Source organism: Bombina bombina, chromosome 8 (assembly GCF_027579735.1).
Source record: "Bombina bombina isolate aBomBom1 chromosome 8, aBomBom1.pri, whole genome shotgun sequence".
Lineage (NCBI taxonomy): Eukaryota > Metazoa > Chordata > Amphibia > Anura > Bombinatoridae > Bombina > Bombina bombina.
In genome coordinates, this window is record NC_069506.1 from 322,171,219 (window position 1) to 322,196,212 (window position 24,994).

At 36.1% G+C, this 24,994-nt stretch overlaps 1 protein-coding gene across 1 annotated transcript; it reads left to right on the forward strand.

The window, feature by feature from the left end:
* The first annotated feature begins 502 nt into the window (after positions 1-502).
* Positions 503-24,734, forward strand: LOC128639026 (pulmonary surfactant-associated protein C-like). The gene is made up of 4 exons (XM_053691165.1): positions 503-544; positions 1,454-1,591; positions 1,820-1,957; positions 24,504-24,734. Exons 1-4 carry the CDS (start codon positions 503-505, stop codon positions 24,732-24,734), a joined length of 549 nt encoding a protein of 182 aa, XP_053547140.1.
* Positions 24,735-24,994: the final 260 nt, after the last annotated feature.

Here is a 24,994-nt window from a genome sequence, read left to right on the forward strand (position 1 = left end):
TACCTGATAAATTCATTTCTTTCATATTAGCAAGAGTCCATGAGGCCCACCCTTTTTTGTGGTGGTTATGATTTTTTTGTATAAAGCACAATTATTCTAATTCCTTATATTTATGCTTCGCACTTTTTTCTTATCACCCCACTTCTTGGCTATTCGTTAAACTGATTTGTGGGTGTGGTGAGGGGTGTATTTATAGGCATTTTGAGGTTTGGGAAACTTTGCCCCTCCTGGTAGGAATGTATATCCCATACGTCACTAGCTCATGGACTCTTGCTAATATGAAAGAAATGAATTTATCAGGTAAGTTCTTACATAAATTATGTTTTTGTATATTATGCCACTTGCATTGTGTTCCACTTGCCCCCAGTTACGGTCTGTAATGCAAACATAACATGCTGTAACTATTATTAGAATGCCCCTTTAAGTTAATAATCTAAATTGAAAACTGGCTTTTTTTTTTATTTATAAGCAATCCTACCCACTGCAAGATAATCCCACGATAATGGAAAGCAAGAGCACAGCAGATCTTACTAATGATCCTCCGGTGAGTAAACCTGGCTGAAATATTGTATTTAATTTAAACTTTATTGATACTCCATAATCCTGCACAAAATACCAAAGCATTGCGATAAAGTGAAAAAGGACAGTATAAAGCATAAACACACTGAATAACAAGTGATATTAAGTAAATAAAGGGACATACAGGAGTGAAAAAAAAAGTGCTTACACTTTTTGTTATTACACTATTGCCTGCATAGAACAATGTGTTTAACCCGCAAACAACTGTTAAACACATAGTTAATGTTAGGTACGTAGCAGCAGTATAGACAATCCTGAGCTGAACACTACTGGTGATTGATGGTTATGCACATATGCTGCTGCTGATTTGCTCAGGTCTAGATCGGTAGTGCAATGCCAGGCCAGAGCTGACTTTAACTATGTGCTTAATCTCTTTGCAGGTGTTAAACACATAATTCTCTACTAGAAGCAACAGATAATTAAAATCCCATTAAAGCATTTTTTTGCAGAGGTTAAACATATATGGGTAGATTTAAATATAATACGATCGGAATGATTGACACCCCCTGCTAGCGGCCGATTAGCGGCGAATGTGCAGGGGGCAGCATTGCACAAGCATTTCACAAGAAATGCTTGTGCAATGTTAAATGTCGACAGTGTATGCTATTTGCATTTAGAGATGCAGGGCGGACATAAACCGCTACAGCAAATCATGTCCGCCCAGGATTTAATATATTGACCCCATAGGCATAGATTAGAAGTCAAATGCAAACATGCATTTTTGAACTTAGATTACAGAGGACAATGGTTAATTTTTATTTGCGTTTGAGAGTATAGCGGGTACTGAAGTATTCAGATTAGATAACATAGACCTCCCCACAGGAGATATGCATTATATATTTATTTAATAACAAGATTTTATGAATTCTTCTAGGATTACACTTTTCTTCCAAGGATCTCAGAGAGAAAAAGCAAATGGATTCTGCTGGGTACCATTGGAATATTACTGGCTTTCATTATCGTTGGAGGCTGTCTGATTGGGGTGTATTTAACCCAAAAGCATACAGAGGCAGTAAGTTTATGCTGATTTCAGAAATGTTAATATAAAATAACTGTGACTAATAGCTATTACAACAATTGTAAATTCGACTAAAAGAGGACATATAGGTTGTGTAAATACATTTTAACTTGTCCAAATTGTATTTACAAATAGTATATATTTTGAGACTTGCTAACAATAATGTTTTATAATATAATATGTATTTCCTAAGCCCTATTGTACTAAAATGTTTATCTGTAGGTTGTAGAAATGGTTTACAATGGGCAGAACGGCAAAGAGATCCAACAGACTGTGATGTACAGTGAGAAGAACAATATGGCGGCATTTGCAATCAGCACTCAAGATAACAATGCTACTATCTTATATGACTTTAATTCTGTAAGTATAGGTGTGTAACCCAGAGAAATGTACATACAGGCTGTATTTATCTTCTTTATGGGCAGGTCAAATAGTTACACCAAACAAATCAAAACCACCTAACCAAAACCTTATTTAACTGGGCTTTCATAGAGGATTTCCTGCTTTCACTGTTTCAAAAAAGCCACCAGCTGTGACCATATCTGCATAAGGTAACATAAGACAAAAGGCGAGTGAGTGAGGCCCAACTGCATGTGCAACAAAAGCTTCTTACACCAAGGGCATGATCAGAATGTTGCTCTTGTTATCGGCAGATAATGATATCTAACCTTTGGCCGGTATCGTCAGTATGTGTTTCCAGTTATCATAATCCCAAAATCCTTCTGACTTTAATACCCCTGGAGCTTGAAATTCTTATCTCCCGATAACAACACAAAAATATTATCTGCATCATTAATCTCACACTTAAAAAATGGAATGAGCACGATTAACAACAAACAATGAGAATGCTGTGGGAATAACACAGGTCGATCCAGTTGTATATTGTTTAATGAGTGTAAGTCTCTTTAAAGGGACAGTCTACTCCAAAATTTGTATTTTTCCCTTTAATATCCATTCCCCAGTTTTGCACAACCAACACGGTTATATTAATATATTTGTTTCCTCTATGATTAATTTGCATCTAGGGATGGGAGAATGTGCTGAAAGTGCAATTCACTTGGTAGAACAAACAAGTCCTGTGGTTTTATACAATTGCATGCTGATAAGAAGGAAAATCCATAAAAATTTGCGCCTAGATTAAGAGTCTTGTGTTAGCCTTAAAAAGTAGCGTTGAGAGGTCCCAACGCTGCTTTTTAATGCCCACTGGTATTACGAGTCTGGCAGGTACAGGTGTACCGCTCACTTTTTTTCCGTAACTCAAGCATACCGCAAATCCATTTACGTCAATTGCATATCCCATCTTTTCAATGGGACTTGCCTAACGCCGGTATTACGAGTCTTGGAAAAAGTGAGTGGTACAGCCTCTCCTGTCAAGACTGATACAGCATTTAAAAGTCAGTAGTTAAGAGTTTTATGGGCTAACGCCGTAGTATAAAACTCTTAACTAAAGTGCTAAAAAGTACTCTAACACCCATAAACTACCTATTAACCCCTAAACCGAGGCCCCCCCACATCGCAAACACTATATTAAAAATTTTAACCCCTAATCTGCCTAACCGGACATCGCCGCCACTTCAATAAATGTATTAACCCCTAAACTGCCGCACTCCCACCTCGCAAACACTAGTTAAATATTTATTTTTATTTTACAGGCAACTTTGTTTTTATTTTAACTAGGTACAATAGCTATTAAATAGTTATTAACTATTTAATAACTTCCTAGTTAAAATAAATACAAATATACCTGTAAAATAAATCCTAACCTAAGTTACAATTACACCTAACACTACACTATAATTAAATAAATTACCTAAAATAACTACAATTAATTACAATTAAATTAAATAAACTAAATTATGAAAAAAACAAACACTAAATTACAGAAAATAATAAAATAATTACAAGTTTTTTAAACTAATTACACCTAATCTAATCCCTCTAATAAAATAAAAAAGCCACCCAAAATAATAAAAATCCCTACCCTATACTAAATTACAAATAGCCCTTAAAAGGGCTTTTTTGCGGGGCATTGCCCAAAGTAATCAGCTCTTTTACCTGTAAAAAAAAAGACAAACCCTCCCACAACATTACAACCCACCACCCACACACCCAACCCTACTCTAAAACCCACCCAATCCCCCCTTAATAAAACCTACACTACCCCCTTGAAGATCACCATACTTTGAGACGTCTTCACCCAACTGGGCAGAAATGGTCCTCCAGATGGTCCGAAGTCTTCATCCTATCCGGGCAGAAGAGGTCCTCCAGACGGGCAGAAGTCTTCATCCAGGCGGCATCTTCTATCTTCATCCATCCGGAGCGGAGCGGGTCCATCTTCAAGACATCCAATGCGGAGCATCCTTTTCCATCAACGGCGACTTGAACAATGACGGGTCCTTTAAATGATGTCATCCAAGATGGCGTCCCTTCAAATCCGATTGGCTGATAGAATTCTATCAGCCAATCGGAATTAAGGTAGAAAAAATCCTATTGGCTGATCCAATCAGCCAATAGGATTGAAGTTCAATCCTATTGGCTGATTAGAACAGCCAATAGGATTGAGCTTGCATACTATTGGCTGATTGGAACAGCCAATAGAATGCAAGCTCAATCCTTTTGGCTGATAGGATCAGCCAATATGATTTTTTCTACCTTAATTCTGATTGGCTGATAGAATTCTATCAGCCAATCAGAATTGAAGTGATGCCATCTTGGATGACGTCATTTAAAGGACCCGTCATTGTTCCAGTCGCCGCCGATGGAAGAGGATGCTCCGCGTCGGATGTCTTGAAGATGGACCCGCTCCGGATGGATGAAGATAGAAGATGCCACCTGGATGAAGACTTCTGCCCGTCTGGAGGACCACTTCTGCCCGGTTGGGTGAAGACTTCTCAAGGTAGGGTGATCTTCAAGGGGGTAGTGTTAGGTTTTATTAATGGGGGATTGGGTGGGTTTTAGAGTAGGGTTGGGTGTGTGGTTGGTGAATTGTAATGTTGGGGGGTATTGTCTTTTTTTTTTTTACAGGTAAAAAAGCTGATTACTTTGGGGCAATGCCCTGCAAAAAGCCCTTTTAAGGGCTATTTGTAATTTAGTATAGGGTAGGGATTTTTATTATTTTGGGGGGCTTTTTTATTTTATTAGGGGGATTAGATTAGGTGTAATTAGTTTAAAAAACTTGTAATTATTTTATTATTTTCTGTAATTTAGTGTTTGTTTTTTTCGTAATTTAGTTTATTTAATTTAATTGTAATTAATTGTAGTTAATTTAGGTAAGTTATTTAATTATAGTGTAGTGTTAGGTGTAATTGTAACTTAGGTTAGGATTTTTTTTTACAGGTATATTTGTATTTATTTTAACTAGGAAGTTATTAAATAGTTAATAACTATTTAATAACTATTGTACCTAGTTAAAATAAAAACAAAGTTGCCTGTAAAATAAATAAAAATAAATCCTAAAATAGCTACAATGTAACTATTAGTTATATTATAGCTAGTTTAGGGTTTATTTTATAGGTAAGTATTTAGTTTTAAATAGGAATAATTTATTTAATAATAGTAATTTTATTTAGATTTATTTAAATTATATTTCAGTTAGGGGGTGTTAGGGTTAGGTTTAGACTTAGGTTTAGGGGTTAATAACTTTATTATAGTGGCGTCGTCGTTGGGGGTGGCAGATTATGGGTTAATAATTGTAGGTAGGTTGCAACGACATTGGGGAAGGCAGAATAGGGGTTAATAACTATAATATAGGTGTCGGCGATGTTGGGGGCGACAGATTAGGGGTTCATAAGTATAATGTAGGTGGCGGCTGTGTCCGGAGCAACAGATTAGGGGTAAATAATATAATGTAGGTTGCGGCGATGTCGGGGGCGGCAGATTAGGGGTTAAAAAGTGTAAGATTAGGGGTGTTTAGACTCGGGGTTCATGTTAGGGTGTTAGGTGTAGACATAAAAAGTCTTTCCCCATAGAAATCAATGGGGCTGCGTTAGGAGCTGAACGCTGCTTTTTTGCAGGTGTTAGACTTTTTTTTCAGCTGAATCAGCCCCATTGATTCCTATGGGGAAATCATGCACTAGCATGTTTTTCCAGCTTACCGCTACCGTAAGCAGCTCTGGTATTGAGGTGAGATGTGGAGCCAAATTTTGCTCTACACTCACTTTTTTGCGGCTAACGCCAGGTTTCTAAAGTCAGACAAGTAACCCTGAGGGGAACCTAGAGCGGGGTGCGCTGGGTGAATACAAAAAGTGAAACTATAAACAAACCAAATGGCTTCCCTGAAATAGGGCAGAAAGTCAATATCAGTATAAGACAAAAGATGTCGGCGGCAAGGCTCCTCTAGTCTTCGGCGTGAAGATTTCTGAAAATTAAAAGTGAGAAAGAGGGCGCCACATAGCGTGATACTGTTGATACAGGTTCAGACGGCAAAGAAATCAAAAAGGCTTACCGAACAGCTCTGCACCGTTCTGTGACCGGTGCTATCAGGCAGACTAACACTCTCAGTGGTTAGCACACAGGGTGGCCTCGGACAAGATGCAGTCAGGTAGATCTCAGCGTTGTTCGATTAGCACGCTGGGTGGTCTTGGATGTGGTGCAAACAGGTGGATCTCAGCGTTGCTTGATTAAAGCAAATCAGCGTCTCTGCACCATGTGCACTGCAGCCTCCAATGGGTATTAGACAAAAATACCTCTCCAGGTAAGGTAAATAATCGTAGAGACAACTTCCGTATAATAAAGTTAAAATCTTTAATCAATCCAGGTTTTTGCTACGCGTTTCTAGACCAATGGTCTTTTCCTCAGGCATAAAAACAAGGGATAAATTTACTAGTACATTGCAACCTTATATAAAGGTGATTAAAAACGGAAGTTGTCATAGTTTTAAAAAGAGACCAATCAAGGCCAAACAAATTCTGTGAATCTTATCAGCATTGATTGTAAAATCTGTAGATTGGTAGTTAGTGTCGGTGTATATCACAATATTGTTACAAAATGTTTCTACACTGTTTCATATATCTGTTACTAATTTTTGATATTGAATACAGAGTGTTTGTAAAAAAGAGTATGAAATAAATGCCTACAGTTGTTTCTCGAGATTGTGTGTGTATATGAGTTGGTATGTATAAATAAATAAAGCATATTAGAATTTCGAATAATTCAAAAGAATGTGTGGTATTATTTGAAACTATTAAGAAAAACGTGAGATATGATAGAAAGGAACGTGATCTGGTTGTAAGCGTGGATACAGTGGTTACCAGAATAGGATTTCGAAAATTGACTCACTATGCCTCTGAAATTGATTCATCAGTGTATTATCTTTTTTAGTAACATATAAATCCAGAGTTTATTAAATTATCAGTTCGATGAGTGTTGTGATCCCAAATGATAATAGTAATAAATTGTTAAGGAATAGATTATTAAATATAATGTACCATATGAATATGGCACAAGTTAAAAGTTAACATCCTAGGGTTTGTTTAATCATTATAACAGTACCTAGTTTTTGCACTGTCGATGCAAAATTACATGCCTCATTGAGAGTGAAATATGTATGTTTACTATTTAATATGTTGTGCAATATATGATTGGTGTCAAACAATGATTATTTTGCTATTGCATATATTTGTCATTCTGAATAATAAGCATGGCAAATATTAGCCCTTCCTAGTATCGAAGAATAATTGGTGAGTGTAAAGCATATTGAAATATGTTTCTGTTATACTACAATTGTTGAAACTGAGTCGTAAACAGATAGGGCTGATAATATTTTCCAATAAATACTGTTCAGCTGGAAATTGTATTAATATGTAAAAAATAATGAGTAAAAAAATATTAATAAATAATAAACCTAATTAAAACGCCACTAATCATTATGATTCCAATATTGATTCATAATGTATTAATATATTTTAATCTAAATCCGAGTGTAAATGTTTATTGATAGTCTTTGATCTTATCAGTTATGGATGTCTGATTTAGGTATGTTTATTATTATTTCTGGATATTAATTAAAGGCTGCTAGGTCTAAGTTCGCATTTAAACCTTCGGGGAAATAGTGTTTTTAACTTAAAAATCCAGAAAGTTTCTCGTTGTCTGAGTTTGTTGGTTCTATTATAGTCTACTGACCTGGGAATAAAATCTTTGGGAATAAATTTAAAAATGTGGGGGTTTGCCTTGATGTTTTGTTAGACAATGGGTTGGAACACTATGTTTAATTTTCGTTTTCTTGCAATTTTTGCAGTTACGAAAATGTTCACCCCATCTTGTCTTGGCTTTCTGGAGGTGCGGCCTATGTATTGCAGGCCGCAAATGCACTCTAATAAATAGACAACAAAGGATGTATTGCAATTATAAAATCCCTGAATGGGATAAATGTCTCCGGTGGTGTGAGATTTAAAAGTTTTAGTGCCGTGTTTGATATATTGACAGGACTTACAGCCCGTTCTTCCGCATCTATACACTCCCTGTAGCCCAAAAATGCCCCTCTTGGATTTTGTGATTGTCTTGGATTGTTGTTGGGTATGTTTGACAATTTTACTGGGTGCTAAACTACTTCTCAGAGTTGGCGCTCTCCTATAAACTATCTTTGGTCTTTCCTGTACAATATTCTTCAAAATGGGGTCCCTTTGGATGACATGCCAATGTTTGTATATAATCTGATTAATTTTTTGGAAATGATTATTGTATTGGGTGATAAACATAGGATTTCCCTGATCTATTGGTGTATTGCTTAGTTGATTTGTTTTTTTGTTCTTATTGTTGTTGGATAATATCTAATTCCTGTCCAATCTTTTGGTTCTGGTAAGAGCATGGTCTAAAATGTGAGTTGGATATTTTCTTTCTATAAATCTGTTGTATATAGTCTGACTCTGTTCAAGAAACATATTGTAATCCGAACAATTTCTTCTGATGCGTCTAAACTGACTGTACGGTACGTTATTAATCCAACTCCTATGGTGGTTGCTATGGTATTCCAAATAGCTATTGATGTCCACATCTTTGAAAAAAGTTTCAGATATAATAGTCTGGTTAAGCCCCCAACTGAGTGAAAGATCTAAATAGTCTATTGCTTCAAATTGTATGTTGGCTGTAAAGGTGATTCCCATATTGTTGTCATTGAGTCGAGTGATGAATGATTCAGCTGATTCTAATGACCCGTCCCAGATAAATAAGAGGTCATCTATATAACGGCCATAGAATACCAGGTTCTCCCCAAGATCCGCATTGTAAATATATACCTCCTCAAATAATCCCATAAAGAGATTGGCGAAGCTTGGGGCGAACCTGGTACCCATGGCTGTTCCCCTAGTCTGCAAATAGAACTGGTCTAAGTATAGAAAATAATTGTGTTGCAAAATGAACTTGATGCATTCTAAAATGTAAGCTCCTTGTAATTTTGGTAAATATGGGTCCTGTTCTAAAAAATGTGATATTGCCATCAATCCTAAGTCATGAGAGATATTTGAATAAAGTGAACTAACATCACAGGTAATCCATAATTTCTTTTTGTTGGTGAGAGTGAGGTTTTGTAATAACTGTAAAAGATGAGTGCCTTTTTCTTAATAGTTTCAAATAATACCACACATTCTTTTGAATTATTCGAAATTCTAATATGCTTTATTTATTTATACATACCAACTCATATACACACACAATCTTGAGAAACAACTGTAGGCATTTGTTTCATACTCTTTTTTACAAACACTCTGTATTCAATATCAAAAATTAGTAACAGATATATGAAACAGTGTAGAAACATTTTGTAACAATATTGTGATATACACCGACACTAACTACAATCTACAGATTTTACAATCAATGCTGATAAGATTCACAGAATTTGTTTGGCCTTGATTGGTCTCTTTTTAAAACTATGACAACTTCCGTTTTTAATCACCTGTATATAAGGTTGCAATGTACTAGTAAATTTATCCCTTGTTTTTATGCCTGAGAAAAAGACCATTGGTCTAGAAACGCGTAGCAAAAACCTGGATTGATTAAAGATTTTAACTTTATTATACGGAAGTTGTCTCTTACGATTATTTACCTTACCTGGAGAGGTATTTTTGTCTAATACCCATTGGAGGCTGCAGTGCACATGGTGCAGAGACGCTGATTTGCTTTAATCAAGCAACGCTGAGATCCACCTGTTTGCACCACATCCAAGACCACCCAGCGTGCTAATCGAACAACGCTGAGATCTACCTGACTGCATCTTGTCCGAGGCCACCCAGTGTGCTAACCACTGAGAGTGTTAGTCTGCCTGATAGCACCGGTCACAGAACGGTGCAGAGCTGTTCAATAAGCCTTTTTGATTTCTTTGCCATCTGAACCTGTATCAACAGTATCACGCTATGTGGCGCCCTCTTTCTCACTTTTAATTTTCAGAAATCTTCACGCCGAAGACTAGAGGAGCCTTGCCGCCGACATCTTTTGTCTTATACTGATATTGACTTTCTGCCCTATTTCACGGAAGCCATTTGGTTTGTTTATAGTTTCACTTTTTGTATTCACCCAGCGCACCCCGCTCTAGGTTCCCCTCGGGGTTACTTGTCTGACTTTTGTTTGCATTGGTGTACATCGGGGTTTGCAGCTTGATTTTGACTTGACTGATTCCTATGATATATTGATTTGATTGAAGTTCATTTTATTTTATTTTTTTGAGTTTAGTTCACTTTATATATTTTATGTGTGTTTTTTGTCAATTTCAAAGAGATTATTATTATTATGTATATTGGTTTTGAAATAGCAATGTTTATCACCACCACTGGCGAAATTTGAAATATTGTATATATTTCTCTGTTAATATCAACCAGTCAGATTATTTTCACATATCAAACTAAATTTTTATGTGTAATGTAAGTGGACACATGCCATTATATTTTGTTATCAGCACTGATCCTAGACCATAGCAATTCGGTCTATACAAGACTAACATTAACACATGTACAAGAGCCAAATTTGATCTTCTTCCAATACTTGATTACATCCAGCACATACTTTACACATTTTAGGTATTTGCACATTTTATTTCATTTTGCACTATTATAGACGGCTTTTTCTTAGTACACAGCATATCAATAGAGATCACTTAAACAAGTTAACCATAACCATTTTTTAGCATACGCATTCACCTCCGAACCATTATCATCACAACAGATCACTATCTAGCACACAGATACACCCCAGGATAGTATTCTCAGTTACCAATTAATCCAGAACAGACACCAATCACACCCTCAGTTTCACCTCTAGCACTACACGCTGCACATATTACATCACAAACTCTTTTTCCATGATACACTATCATTCCACACCTATTCACTATGCAATCTAAAGAAGAACGTAGTTCCAAAAGACTTAGTTTTAACCTTTCAAAAGATAACAACATTACTGATGTCATATCAGAAAGCAATGAAATTAAACCCATGAGAGACCTCTTCTATTTATTAGAAGAGGAATTAAACAAAGAACATAGACATTGGTGGGACCTCACGGCTTTGGAAAAATATTTAGAGGTAAAATATGTCCCTAGAGGACTAAGGATTCTCAAACATTGCTCATTTAAAGATGATCCTGCACTTTTACAAAAGTGGTATGAAGCACTCAATGAGTGTTCTTTTAACTTAATAAAGATTTTAATTGAACATAGACGCCAACTCTACAGTCAGAGTAGCACTAATATAGAGAAGATACAAACTGATCTTAGGGCATACCAACAAAACCCGGATTATAATAAAATTTTAAAAGAAATAAATGAACGCACTGACAGATTCCAAGAAAATATTGTCCAGAATAAAAACAAAAAACTACAAAGGGACCATGAAGATTACACTAATAACTGTGTATACACCTTCAATCGCAAAGACAACATAACGAGAAATAGTTCTATACACCACAATCACCTAGAAACAAGAAGAGTACATCCTAATAGGAATAACAATAACTATCATAGACAACCTCAAACTTTACAAAATCGATCTAATTTTGAGCATTCAACCCATTACAATACAACCAACAATAGGACTCCTATATTTAACTCAGAACAAAGAATACACAAGGAAGACCAATACAGACAAAATTGGTCCTCATCCAACAATAGAGCTCAGCACAATTATCCCTCTTCTAAAGGGAGCTTTCAATTACATTCATACCAATCACAAAATCACCATCAACTGCCGAACAGGGAACAAACATATAATACCAATAGAGAACCAAGACTTAAACATCACCATACCAAAGATTCCCATAATATGTCCTACCAGTCAGCCCAAACATATCAACATAAAGATGCACATGTCACTTCGTACCAGGGAAACACCTGGAATTACAACAACCACCATAGACCCCAGGGTGTCTACAACAAGAGACTAGATCGTACTGACCACAGAGACACATCACATCATTACAGACAACAAACCGCCAACACACCAAATACTGAGTTCTGGAATAATCATGATAATCCACAGACTCCAACAACACATATTGAACAATATGAACATAATAATAGATTTAGTCCACTCCTAATGATGGGAGATGGAGAAAGCCCCAGCACTAGCCATAACCCACCACCGCCTTTTTTAGGGATAGGCCCCAACACCAGAGTGGAAAACTTGCCGGCAAGGCCCGTAAAAAGACCCCATACAACAGAAAACGAGGCAGGAGGGGCAGAGGCCTTACCGCCAAGAAAGCGGAACTATCCAGACTAGATCAGGGACTATTCAACTTATCATCATACACACTATCTATAGAAGAGAAAAGAGTATTGAAAAAAGGCTTGTCCTTTTGTCCACCAAACACACCAAACATCTTCAATCTATTTGTTGATGTGAACAATTTTATCCGCAAGTTATCGCTACAAAAATACTTTGCAAATAAAAAATTAAGCAGAGAACAACTACACGACACTAATTCACAGGTAATAATAACTGACAACATGCCTTCTGATAATTCAACACCTTGTGTCATAGTGAACATTGAAGATATAACTGATAATTTATTTGAAGGATACTTACACACGAATGTTAAAAACAAATCTAACTTCAATCCCACCAACATTAATAACAAATACATTGAACTATACCAAAACATGGTCTTAGAGGACTGTGAAAAATTATTGAAAACAACAGCAAAAAGGACAAACTATTCCTTTCAGAGACACAAAAAAGCTTTGCATAAATTACAGAACAATCCAAATATTGTCATCCGCGATGCGGACAAGGGGGGTGGGATCATTATTCAGGACTATAAAGATTACACCAAAGAAGCAGAGAGAATTCTAGGTGATATTAACTACTATCAAATTCTATCTAGAGATCCGACCCCCCTTTTCAAAACATCATATCAGGAATTAATAGGCAAGGGCTCTTTGTAGGGTATACTAAATAAAGAAGAACGTGAATTCCTTAGAATAGACAATCCCAGTATCGCTCATTACTACCATCTTCCAAAAATACATAAGGACAAAAATAACCCCCCCGGACGTCCTATCATAGCTGGGATAGGCAACCTAACATATAATTTATCATTCTACATCGATCAGTTTTTACAAAAATTTGTTATTACTCTTCCGTCATACATCAGAGACAGCACTCATCTTTTACAGTTATTACAAAACCTCACTCTCACCAACAAAAAGAAATTATGGATTACCTGTGATGTTAGTTCACTTTATTCAAATATCTCTCATGACTTAGGATTGATGGCAATATCACATTTTTAGAACAGGACCCATATTTACCAAAATTACAAGGAGCTTACATTTTAGAATGCATCAAGTTCATTTTGCAACACAATTATTTTCTATACCAGTTCTATTTGCAGACTAGGGGAACGGCCATGGGTACCAGGTTCGCCCCAAGCTTCGCCAATCTCTTTATGGGATTATTTGAGGAGGTATATATTTACAATGCGGATCTTGGGGAGAACCTGGTATTCTATGGCCGTTATATAGATGACCTCTTGTTTATCTGGGACGGGTCATTAGAATCAGCCGAATCATTCATCACTCGACTCAATGACAACAATATGGGAATCACCTTTACAGCCAACATACAATTTGAAGCAATAGACTATTTAGATCTTTCACTCAGTTGGGGGCTTAACCAGACTATTATATCTAAAACTTTTTTCAAAGATGTGGACATCAATAGCTATTTGGAATACCATAGCAACCACCATAGGAGTTGGATTAATAACGTACCGTACAGTCAGTTTAGACGCATCAGAAGAAATTGTTCGGATTACAATATGTTTCTTGAACAGAGTCAGACTATATACAACAGATTTATAGAAAGAAAATATCCAGCTCACATTTTAGACCATGCTCTTACCAGAACCAAAAGATTGGACAGGAATGAGATATTATCCAACAACAATAAGAACAAAAAAACAAATCAACTAAGCAATACACCAATAGATCAGGGAAATCCTATGTTTATCACCCAATACAATAATCATTTCCAAAAAATTAATCAGATTATATACAAACATTGGCATGTCATCCAAAGGGACCCCATTTTGAAGAATATTGTACAGGAAAGACCAAAGATAGTTTATAGGAGAGCGCCAACTCTGAGAAGTAGTTTAGCACCCAGTAAAATTGTCAAACATACCCAACAACAATCCAAGACAATCACAAAATCCAAGAGGGGCATTTTTGGGCTACAGGGAGTGTATAGATGCGGAAGAACAGGCTGTAAGTCCTGTCAATATATCAAACACGGCACTAAAACTTTTAAATCTCACACCACCGGAGACATTTATCCCATTCAGGGATTTTATAATTGCAATACATCCTTTGTTGTCTATTTATTAGAGTGCATTTGCGGCCTGCAATACATAGGCCGCACCTCCAGGAAAGCCAAGACAAGATGGGGTGAACATTTTCGTAACTGCAAAAATTGCAAGAAAACGAAAATTAAACATAGTGTTCCAACCCATTGTCTAACAAAACATCAAGGCAACCCCCACATTTTTAAATTTATTCCCATAGATTTTATTCCCAGGTCAGTAGACTATAATAGAACCAACAAACTCAGACAACGAGAAACTTTCTGGATTTTTAAGTTAAAAACACTATTTCCCGAAGGTTTAAATGCGAACTTAGACCTAGCAGCCTTTAATTAATATCCAGAAATAATAATAAACATACCTAAATCAGACATCCATAACTGATAAGATCAAAGACTATCAATAACATTTACACTCGGATTTAGATTAAAATATATTAATACATTATGAATCAATATTGGAATCATAATGATTAGTGGCGTTTTAATTAGGTTTATTATTTATTAATATTTTTTACTCATTATTTTTTACATATTAATACAATTTCCAGCTGAACAGTATTTATTGGAAAATATTATCAGCCCTATCTGTTTACGACTCAGTTTCAACAATTGTAGTATAACAGAAACATATTTCAATATGCTTTACACTCACCAATTATTCTTCGATACTAGGAAGGGCTAATATTTGCCATGCTTATTATTCAGAATGACAAATATATGCAATAGCAAAATACTCATTGTTTGACACCAATCATATATTGCACAACATATTAAATAGTAAACATACATATTTCACTCTCAATGAGGCATGTAATTTTGCATCGACAGTGCAAAAACTAGGTACTGTTATAATGATTAAACAAACCCTAGGATGTTAACTTTTAACTTGTGCCATATTCATATGGTACATTATATTTAATAATCTATTCCTTAACAATTTATTACTATTATCATTTGGGATCACAACACTCATCGAACTGATAATTTAATAAACTCTGGATTTATATGTTACTAAAAAAGATAATACACTGATGAATCAATTTCAGAGGCATAGTGAAGACTATTATATTAAACACAGATCATCTACATACACACTTATTCAAAATTATAGCGCTCTTAATTCCATAGCCGTGAGGTTTAAAATTAAAGGATCAATTTTCGAAACCCTATTCTGGTAACCACTGTATCCACGCTTACAACCAGATCACGTTCCTTTCTATCATATCTCACGTTTTTCTTAATAGTTTCAAATAATACCACACATTCTTTTGAATTATTCGAAATTCTAATATGCTTTATTTATTTATACATACCAACTCATATACACACACAATCTCGAGAAACAACTGTAGGCATTTATTTCATACTCTTTTTTACAAACACTCTGTATTCAATATCAAAAATTAGTAACAGATATATGAAACAGTGTAGAAACATTTTGTAACAATATTGTGATATACACCGACACTAACTACCAATCTACAGATTTTACAATCAATGCTGATAAGCTTCACAGAATTTGTTTGGCCTTGATTGGTCTCTTTTTAAAACTATGACAACTTCCGTTTTTTAATCACCTTTATATAAGGTTGCAATGTACTAGTAAATTTATCCCTTGTTTTTATGCCTGAGGAAAAGACCATTGGTCTAGAAACGCGTAGCAAAAACCTGGATTGATTAAAGATTTTAACTTTATTATACGGAAGTTGTCTCTTACGATTATTTACCTTACCTGGAGAGGTATTTTTGTCTAATACCCATTGGAGGCTGCAGTGCACATGGTGCAGAGACGCTGATTTGCTTTAATCAAGCAACGCTGAGATCCACCTGTTTGCACCACATCCAAGACCACCTAGCGTGCTAATCGAACAACGCTGAGATCTACCTGACTGCATCTTGTCCGAGGCCACCCAGTGTGCTAACCACTGAGAGTGTTAGTCTGCCTGATAGCACCGGTCACAGAACGGTGCAGAGCTGTTCGGTAAGCCTTTTTGATTTCTTTGCCGTCTGAACCTGTATCAACAGTATCACGCTATGTGGCGCCCTCTTTCTCGCTTTTAATTTAGGTTTCTAAAGACCCGTAATACCAGCGCTGTCTGTGGTAAGCGGTAAGGAAAAACTGTGCGTTAGCACCGCACACCATTACCGACAAAAACTCGTAATCTAGGTGTTGGTAATTAAATGTTATTTCCTGTTTTGCAATTTTGCTTTCGAATGTCCATAATTAGATCGACTATCCACATTAAAAATTTTTTTAATGCATCGTTCAATTTAACAAATACTATTCAGAAGTTCAATAGTTCATGTGGTACGAAATTTAGTAAAATGATACATTATAGATACAAATATGTTGATGCTGATTTTTCAAATGAGGATATTGCATAATTCTAATCTAATATTTCATTTAAAGAAAGCATTAGAAATACTATTACATTAAACGAATGTTAGAATGTTGTACAAACATTCAAAATTCTAAACAATCGAATACGTGTTAAAATTTCAAAACATTCCTCCATCCCTACTTGTATCTAAGCCTCTGCAAACTGCAGCCTTATGTCAGTGCTATTTACTAACTTGCATTTTAGCCAATTAGTGCTGACTCATAAATAACTCCACAGGAGTGAGCACAATGTTATTTATATGGGACACATGGACTAGCAGTGTCTTGCTGTAAAAATGCATTGAGATAAAGGAGCTTAGAAACAGGCAGAAATTTAGAGGTTTAAAGCTTATAAAGTATATTAATATAGCAATGTTGGTTGCACAAAGATGTGGAATGGGTAGTAAAGGCGGTGCTCTGACAAAATGCAGAAGGACATTTGGCAGACGGACATTTGGCTGACAGACAGAAAGCTAAAGAATGTTCCGATGACGGCCGAGGGCAGATGCGTTCCAGAGTGCTCTGTTCTAATCAGAGCCTCGGGCGTCGCAACTGCCTCTGGGAACCTTACCATGGGTCCCAGGCGCACGTCTTGTAATTCTCTGTCTGGGAAATTATCTATCTATCAAATCTATCTATTTATCTATCAAATCTATCTATCTATCGTATCTATCAAATGTATCTATTGCATCTATTGATCTATCTAATCTATGTATCTATCTATCTATCAAATCTATCTATCTCGTGGCCGGACTGTTATCTGACAGCCACTTGTGTTTCGGCCAAATGTCCGTCGGCCAAATGTCCGTCGGCCAAATGTCCATCGGCCAAATGTCCGTCTGCCAAATGTCCGTCCGCTAAAAGTCCGGCCACGAGTAAAGGCATTATCTATCTTTTTATACACATAGTAACACATAAATATATATGTACAGTATATATACACAGTTCCCCACAGACCGCAATGTAATGCACTTTTTAGTGCCTTTTTTTTTCTAACACCTGACATTTACCACTTTTAACTCCTAAGAACTGCTTAAAGGGACATAATACTCATGTGCTAAATCACTTGAAACTGATGCAGTATAACTGTAAAAAGCTGACAGGAAAATATCACCTGAGTATCTCTATGTAAAAAAGGAAGATATTTTACCTTACAATTTCCTCAGCTGTAAAACGTGTAAAACGTTATGCTTCAGCTGCTGTCCAGCTGCAGGTTAAAAAAAAAATGAACATCAGCCAATCAGCATCAGCAGTGCTGAGGTCATCAACTCTTTTACTGTGATCTCATGAGATTTCACTTAACTCTGATGAGAATTCATAGTAAACTTCCTTAAACTGAATAGGGAAATAACATGAGTGTGCACGAGGCTCACTCCCTTGCCTGTCCCGGGACAGAGATACTGATTTGCTGCTTAAAGTCCTTTACAATGGGGTGTGAATACTTAGGACATTTTGAGGTAAAATATCTTTCTTTTTTACATAGAGATGTTCAGGCGATATTTTCTAGTCAGCTTTTTACAACTATGCTGCATCACTTTCAAGTGTTTCAACATTTGGGTATCATGGCCCTTTAACTTTGCGGCAAATTGGGGGAACTTTAGAAAATTAACCAGAGATCTGATCTCTAGTTAATTGTCTGAGCGCTAATTGCTACAGCGAGCTAGCTGTAGCAATAACCAGCAACTTGTAATGGCTGGTTATTTATCGCGTGCCTGTAAACGAGCATATTTTCCCATTTATGGGGGCACGATTAATTAGCACTCCACTTGTAATCTGGACCAACATTTTTGGAGCAGACTGTCCATTTAAACAGGAGTATTATTGGTACAATGGGCATGTCTGTTTGTTGAGTTATTGATTTTGCTAACTTTTCTTTGTCTAAAAAGTGCTTCTCCTTATTTTGTAATCTTTAATTGATCAAGCAGGGAGTGTTTCTATCTATTTGCTTCCTATTAAGTTCATTATATCCTTTGAATTTGATGAGTGAAACATAGTTTTTGTATTGCTAAGTAGGGATGGGTGAATGTTCTGAAAGTGTAATTCGTTTGGTAGAACAAATAGTCCTATGGACAATAAATAAATAAACTATCGTATGTTGATAAGAATGAAAATCCATTAAAATTCGATAATCGAATGTTATTTCCGGTTTTCAAATGTTACTTTCATTTTCGAATGTTCAGAATTAGATTCAATATTTACATTCGAAATTTCGAATGTAACATTCAATTTAACAAATACTATTCAGAAGTTTAGAAGTAGTAGGGAATTTAGTAAATTGATATATAATAGATACAAATAAATAAATTTGAATGTTCCTATTACAAATATTGCATAATTCGAATATTACATTTAAAGAAAGCATTAGAAATACAATTACAAATATAAAAATTAGACTTTTTCGAATTCGAATATTGCATAATTCAATTGAATTATTAGAAAAATTTGAATAGAATATTACATTTAAAGAAAGTATTAGAAATACTATTACACTAAAAGAATGTTAGAATGTTGTTCAAACATTCAAAATTCAAAAAGATGAACAAATGTGTTAAGATTAGTTTAATTTTTCGAATGTTGCAAAACATTCGCCCATCCCTATTGCTAAGGCCGAGTTTACATAGTTGTTGATAATCAGTAGGTGTAAAATGGTAAAAATATTGCAAAAACAAAATCCCACAATGGCTTTTGTTTTACACACATTGTACATACTTTTGCTTTGCCCTTTACTGGCTTGTGAAATAATTGGTAGGTGATAAGCATAAGCCACGCCTTAACTTGTGTGCAAGTATTCATTGCTATTGCATAGTCTCTTGGTTTTGGACGGGACATAAATTGTTATACATTAAAGGGAAATAAACTGCTCCTTTAGTATAAAAAATGTTAACGCAAAGCAAACATAAAAATAAACAAATTGCGTAAAAAAACAGCAAATAATTTACTTGTTTTCTTGAAAATTGAGCGCTTTGAATTTCTCAGTGTAGCCCCTGCCCTCAGAGAGATGAGAGACCTTACACATTTTAAACTTTTGTTGCAATCTGACTCTGAGCATGAGCAAACAGACACTGTTTTTCTTGCATACACTAACTAATAAGCCAGCTCAAGTTACTCTAGAAGATTTATGATATCAAGCTTAATGAACCTTCCTGTAAAGACTCCAGCCCCCTTGTAGGGCTGTGATAGGAATTAATGGACCCTGCGCCAATTAAAGTAAATAAAATAAATTAAGGGTTAAAACCTTTTAAAATGGTAGATAATACACGTTGACCTGATTTATAACCCACTGCTTAGTTGTTGTTTTTTTTATTACATACCCCTTTAATAGCCATATATGTGATATCTTGTACTGCTTACGAAATTAGTAGGAAACATGAGATAACAGAAACCATGACTACAACATCTAGAAATTATGTTTAGCAATCCTGTTTCTTTTTATTTCATACTCACATTTTTGTGATTGTAATGTACTGTACTTTCATCTTTTTAAAGAGGATTTCTAAATTGTATCATAGTGATTTAACCGTTTGCCAATACATTTTGTTTGTTGGTGACCAAGACAAAGATTCTTTAAAAAAAAAACACATATATAGGTAGGCTTACCAGAAGTCCCACTTTTACTGGGATTGTCCCTGTTTGGAGGCGCTGTCCCAGTGTCCCATCTGGTTGTTCATTCTGTCCCAGTAGGCTTACCACCTCCGGGTTACAAATCATGTGTCCGGTTTTCAGACCACCTGAAACCTGGACACATTATTCAAAATGACTGGACTGTGACTCTCCAGCATAGTTGGATGCTGGTACTTTGTTACATACAGCCCTGCTTAGCTTAAAGGGACAGTCAAGTCCAAAAAAAACTTTCATTTTTCAAATAGGGGATGTAATTTTAAACAACTTTCCAAATTACTTTTATCAACAATTTTGCTGTGTTCTCTTGGTATTCTAGTTGAAAGCAAACCTAGGAAGGCACATATGATCATTTCTAAGCCCTTGAAGGCCGCCTCTATTTTATTTACTTTTCACAGCAGGGGAGAGCATGCTCATGTAGGCCATATAAGCCCCGTTCGGGCAGCGCTCAGGAGCTAGTGGGGGTGCTCCACTCCCAGCAATGACGTGGCGCTAGGTGACGTCACAAGCAAGGGAGCTTAGAAAAAACGTTCGCATGCGCAAAGGGATCTGCTGCACAATAATTTACTGCGCATGCGAACGTTTTCACTAAGCTCCCTTGTAGCTGTTACACCGGTGTTATGCCGATAATGATTTCCTCAGTCTCTTCACAAACATCGGAACTCTGACCCACCTCCATTCAGCTGCTCTCAGCTCAGCCCCTGTAGCTTATCCTGCACTGAATAAAGGTGGGTCAGAGTTGCAATGTTTGCCAAGAGACTGGGGAAATCATTATCGGCATAAAACCGGTGTTGTCCCAACGTAGCTGTGTGGGATTTTAGAGGAGTGGGGAGGTATCCTGGGTGTAGTTTGTAGAAGTGGGAGGTAGCCTGGGCGGACGTTAGGCTAGTGTGTTAAGAAACCATTCTCGGCATAACACCGGATAAGTCTGACAACAGCATTTAGTACAGGGCAAAGTGGGGGTAGGTTAAGTAGCCTATCTCCACTTTGCCCTGTTCTAAATGCTGCTGTCAGACTTATCCGCCTCACCTGTCCATCCTCTGCAGCTTATAAAAACATGGCAGCCTCCACAGCAGCACGTGTGTGGAGGCTGCCATGTTGCCAAGCGTCTGAGCTTGCTCTGAAAAGTCCCAGCTTTTCCAGCACGCTGGAAGCACTGGGACTTGCGTCATCAGAGCGCTCAAAAAACGCCAGGCATCTCACTTGCAAGTGTGAGAAAAACGCTCCAAGCGAGTCCCAGTTCGCTTGGAGCGCTGCCCGAACGCTCCCATAGATAGCATTGTGATCACGCTCGTGGCTAGTGGCAGACACTGCACTAATTGGCTAAAATGCAACTATATGCAAAATAACTAAAAGTCATGTGATTAGGGGCGGTCAGAAGATGCTTAGATACAAGTTAGTCACAGAAGTAAAAAGTGTATTAATATAACAGTGTTGGTTTTGCAAAAAACTGGGGAATGGGTAATAAAGGGATTATCTATCTTTTTAAACAACAAAAATTATGGTGTTGACTGTCCCTTTAACGTTCGTGTCCATCAAAGTTTACATTTAGTAATACAGGCTGAGTGAGCAGCATAGGGTTTTTTAATTTTGTAGTACTACTTGGTTTATTTTTCTAAGAATTTAACACACACACACACCCCCCCCGACCCTTGGTGACATCACCTGTGATACACCTTTAGGGGAATCATGTGGGTATGACCAGGAAGTGCAGACAGGCAGGATTGTTTGGCATGGATCTTGCTTTACTTCATGCCGAATAGCATTTTGGCTGTAATCTTCCTGCATTATGGTATAGAGTAGCCTCTTAAACAGCTATAGCAGATATGTGTTTCTTTTTTACTTATTTCATTCAATGTTGCATTTATGCCTTATAAGTATTGTTCCTTAAAGGGACACTAAACCCACATTTTTTCTTTTTTTGATTCAGATAGAGCATGCAATTTTAAGCAACTTTCTAATTTACTCCTATTATCAAATTTTCTTCGTTCACTTGCTATCTTTATTTGAAAAAGAAGTCAGCTAAGCTTCTTTTTTGGTTTAGTACTCTGGACAGCACTTTTTTATTGGTGGATGAATTTATCCACCAATCAGCAAGAACAACCCAGGTTGTTCACCAAAAATGGGCCGGCATCTAAACTTACATTCTTACATTTCAAATAAAGATACCAAGAGAATGAAGAACATTTGATAATAGGAGTAAATTAGAAAGTTGCTTAAAATTTCATGCTCTATCTGAATCACAAAAGAAAACATTTGGGTTCAGTGTCCCTTTAATTAGACACATAAAACACATATTACACTGCAGATATTAAATTGTGTGATGTATACTCTTTTTATGAAATTGATAATTATGCTTGATGTTTGGTATTATTTAGAATCTGAGATTTAGATGAATGATTTATTTGCTCATGTTGTGTATGGGTTGCGATGACAACATAATGGTGCCTTTTTCACTAGGGGGTGGTGTTATGGTCTATTTAAACTGTGTGATTCACTTGTTGTTTGACTGAGGAAGGGTACAGTATCCACAAAACATTATGCATATAAAAGCTACTACTTTAAAGGACCAGTAATCGCCATGCCCCCTTGACCACACCCCTGGCCACACCCCCACTGGCACCGCACAAGGTGGTCCCAGTTTCACCTCTAAAAATTATGGTAAGCCTATATATAGGATGATTTTTTGGGCATGTTTTTTTAATTTGTAGTAGTTGCAGCAACCTGTAGTGGTAGCTTTAGAGTGGAGTAGCATCAGACACTTTATAGTAACTCTCTATGGTAAACTAAGCTGTATAGCAAGAAGCACTGAATATAAAATGCATTTGCCTTTAAACAGGAAATTTCAGTGTGTGCAGTCATAGGAAATGGAGGCAGAGCTGTGAGTGCTCTCTGCTGGTACTCAGCACCTGCTACAGCTCCCTCTATAGGTTGCTCTATGACATTGCTTCATACACTCCTGGCACATAGTGTTCAAGACATGTGCACCCTCTTGAGCCTATCTTAGTATGCCCTCAGTGAGGTTTGGAACTTCTGGGGACATTTTAAACCTTGTAATCAAAAATATGCCCATTTGCAGGCACGCAATAATTTACCAGCCATTAAAAGTGGCTTGTTATTGCTACCGCAAGCTCTGGCAAATTTTATAAATGTGCCCCAAATGCCCCCAAGGTACTGTGTAGTGTATTTTATTAAAAAATAAAGATAGCAGCATCTTTATTTTTTAATAAAATAACTGCACTAGGCAGTATTTTGGGGCTAAAGTTGGAGGGAGTGGCAGAGGGATTTTTCCAAACACCACAACTTTTGTCATATTTTTTTAAAATATTGTTTACACCAATTTGCCCCCTATTTGTGGCTTTATATCTTTTGTGAGACATAAGTTTTGGCCAAAGCTCGGCAGTAGTAAAACAATCATTTTTGCAGTATAAATGTGGTGCAAATTATTGTTTAGTGGGTCTTATTTATTTAAATGGGAGAAAATAGTAGGAAAATAGTAGTAAACGATAGTGCAATCAAAAATGCTGCCAAGTTAAAAAGTAATCTCCATGAATGGTATTAGCTCCTCCCCAAGTTAAAAAGTAATCTCCATGAATGGTATTAGCTCCTCCTCAAGTTAAAAAGTAATCTCCATGAATGCTATTAGCTCCTCCCTAAACTACAAAAATATCCATAAATGGTATTAGCTCCTCCCTAAATTAAAAAAATCTCAATGAATGGTATTAGCTCCACTCCATGTTTAAAAAGTAAACTGCATGCATTAACAGGCATGGATGTCCTCACAGCCAGCTGTTTTCCACTTACCTTTAATGCATTACAAGAAACTTACAAATTCTGTTATTATTATTATTAGTATTATGCCATTTAGTTTAATTTCCCTTTTTAACAAAAGTAAATGTTTATTTTACTATTCCTATTGGATCTCCACAAAAACTAAATGTAAATAATAATTATGTACCCTACTTTCACCCATTGGAGTTAAAAGGTTTTTTGGTCATGCAATGGCAATGTAATTTACATATTATAAAACTGCCTATTTATATGGTTCTCTTTGAATTATTTATATTTGGGCAGGAATATTATTCATGTGACTTTTTATTTTAATTTTATTTACATTTAGGCTCTCATTGCAATACGGGTTATGAATACTGAAAAGTGCTATGTCTTAAGAATGAATAATTCTAATTCCCCAAGCTTGAAGGAAATACATAAGGGTATTGAGTACTTCCAAGCTGAGGTGAGTGATGTTAAATTTGTTTATATGGTAATGTACAGAAATAATAAACTCTATGGTAAAGGTCATTTGCTTTACCAAGATCATAAGAACTCTGAAAAAGTAGATATATCTTAAATAATTTCCCTCAAATTTAAAAAAAATCATGTCAATGCAGAATTATTATCTGATTAAATTTAAACCAGGAACAGTAATATTTCCAGGATTTGTGAAATACAATGGATCAACCAGTTTCGACAAATTACATATGAATAACTGGTGATTCTTAACTGGATTATCTAGCTTTTATTATAGTTATAATTATCTAAAACAAAGTGTTCACCTAAAACCCTGTAACATAGCACTATCTGTTCACTGCTATAAAATGTTTGATTTGA

Excerpts from the sequence above, each read along its gene's own strand:
- LOC128639026 (XM_053691165.1), top strand. The coding sequence starts at position 503 with ATGGAAAGCAAGAGCACAGCAGATCTTACTAATGATCCTCCG. Across the intron at positions 1,592-1,819 it reads CCCAAAAGCATACAGAGGCA|GTTGTAGAAATGGTTTACAA; the intron begins GTAAGTTTATGC and ends GTTTATCTGTAG. Across the intron at positions 1,958-24,503 it reads TCTTATATGACTTTAATTCT|GCTCTCATTGCAATACGGGT; the intron begins GTAAGTATAGGT and ends ATTTACATTTAG.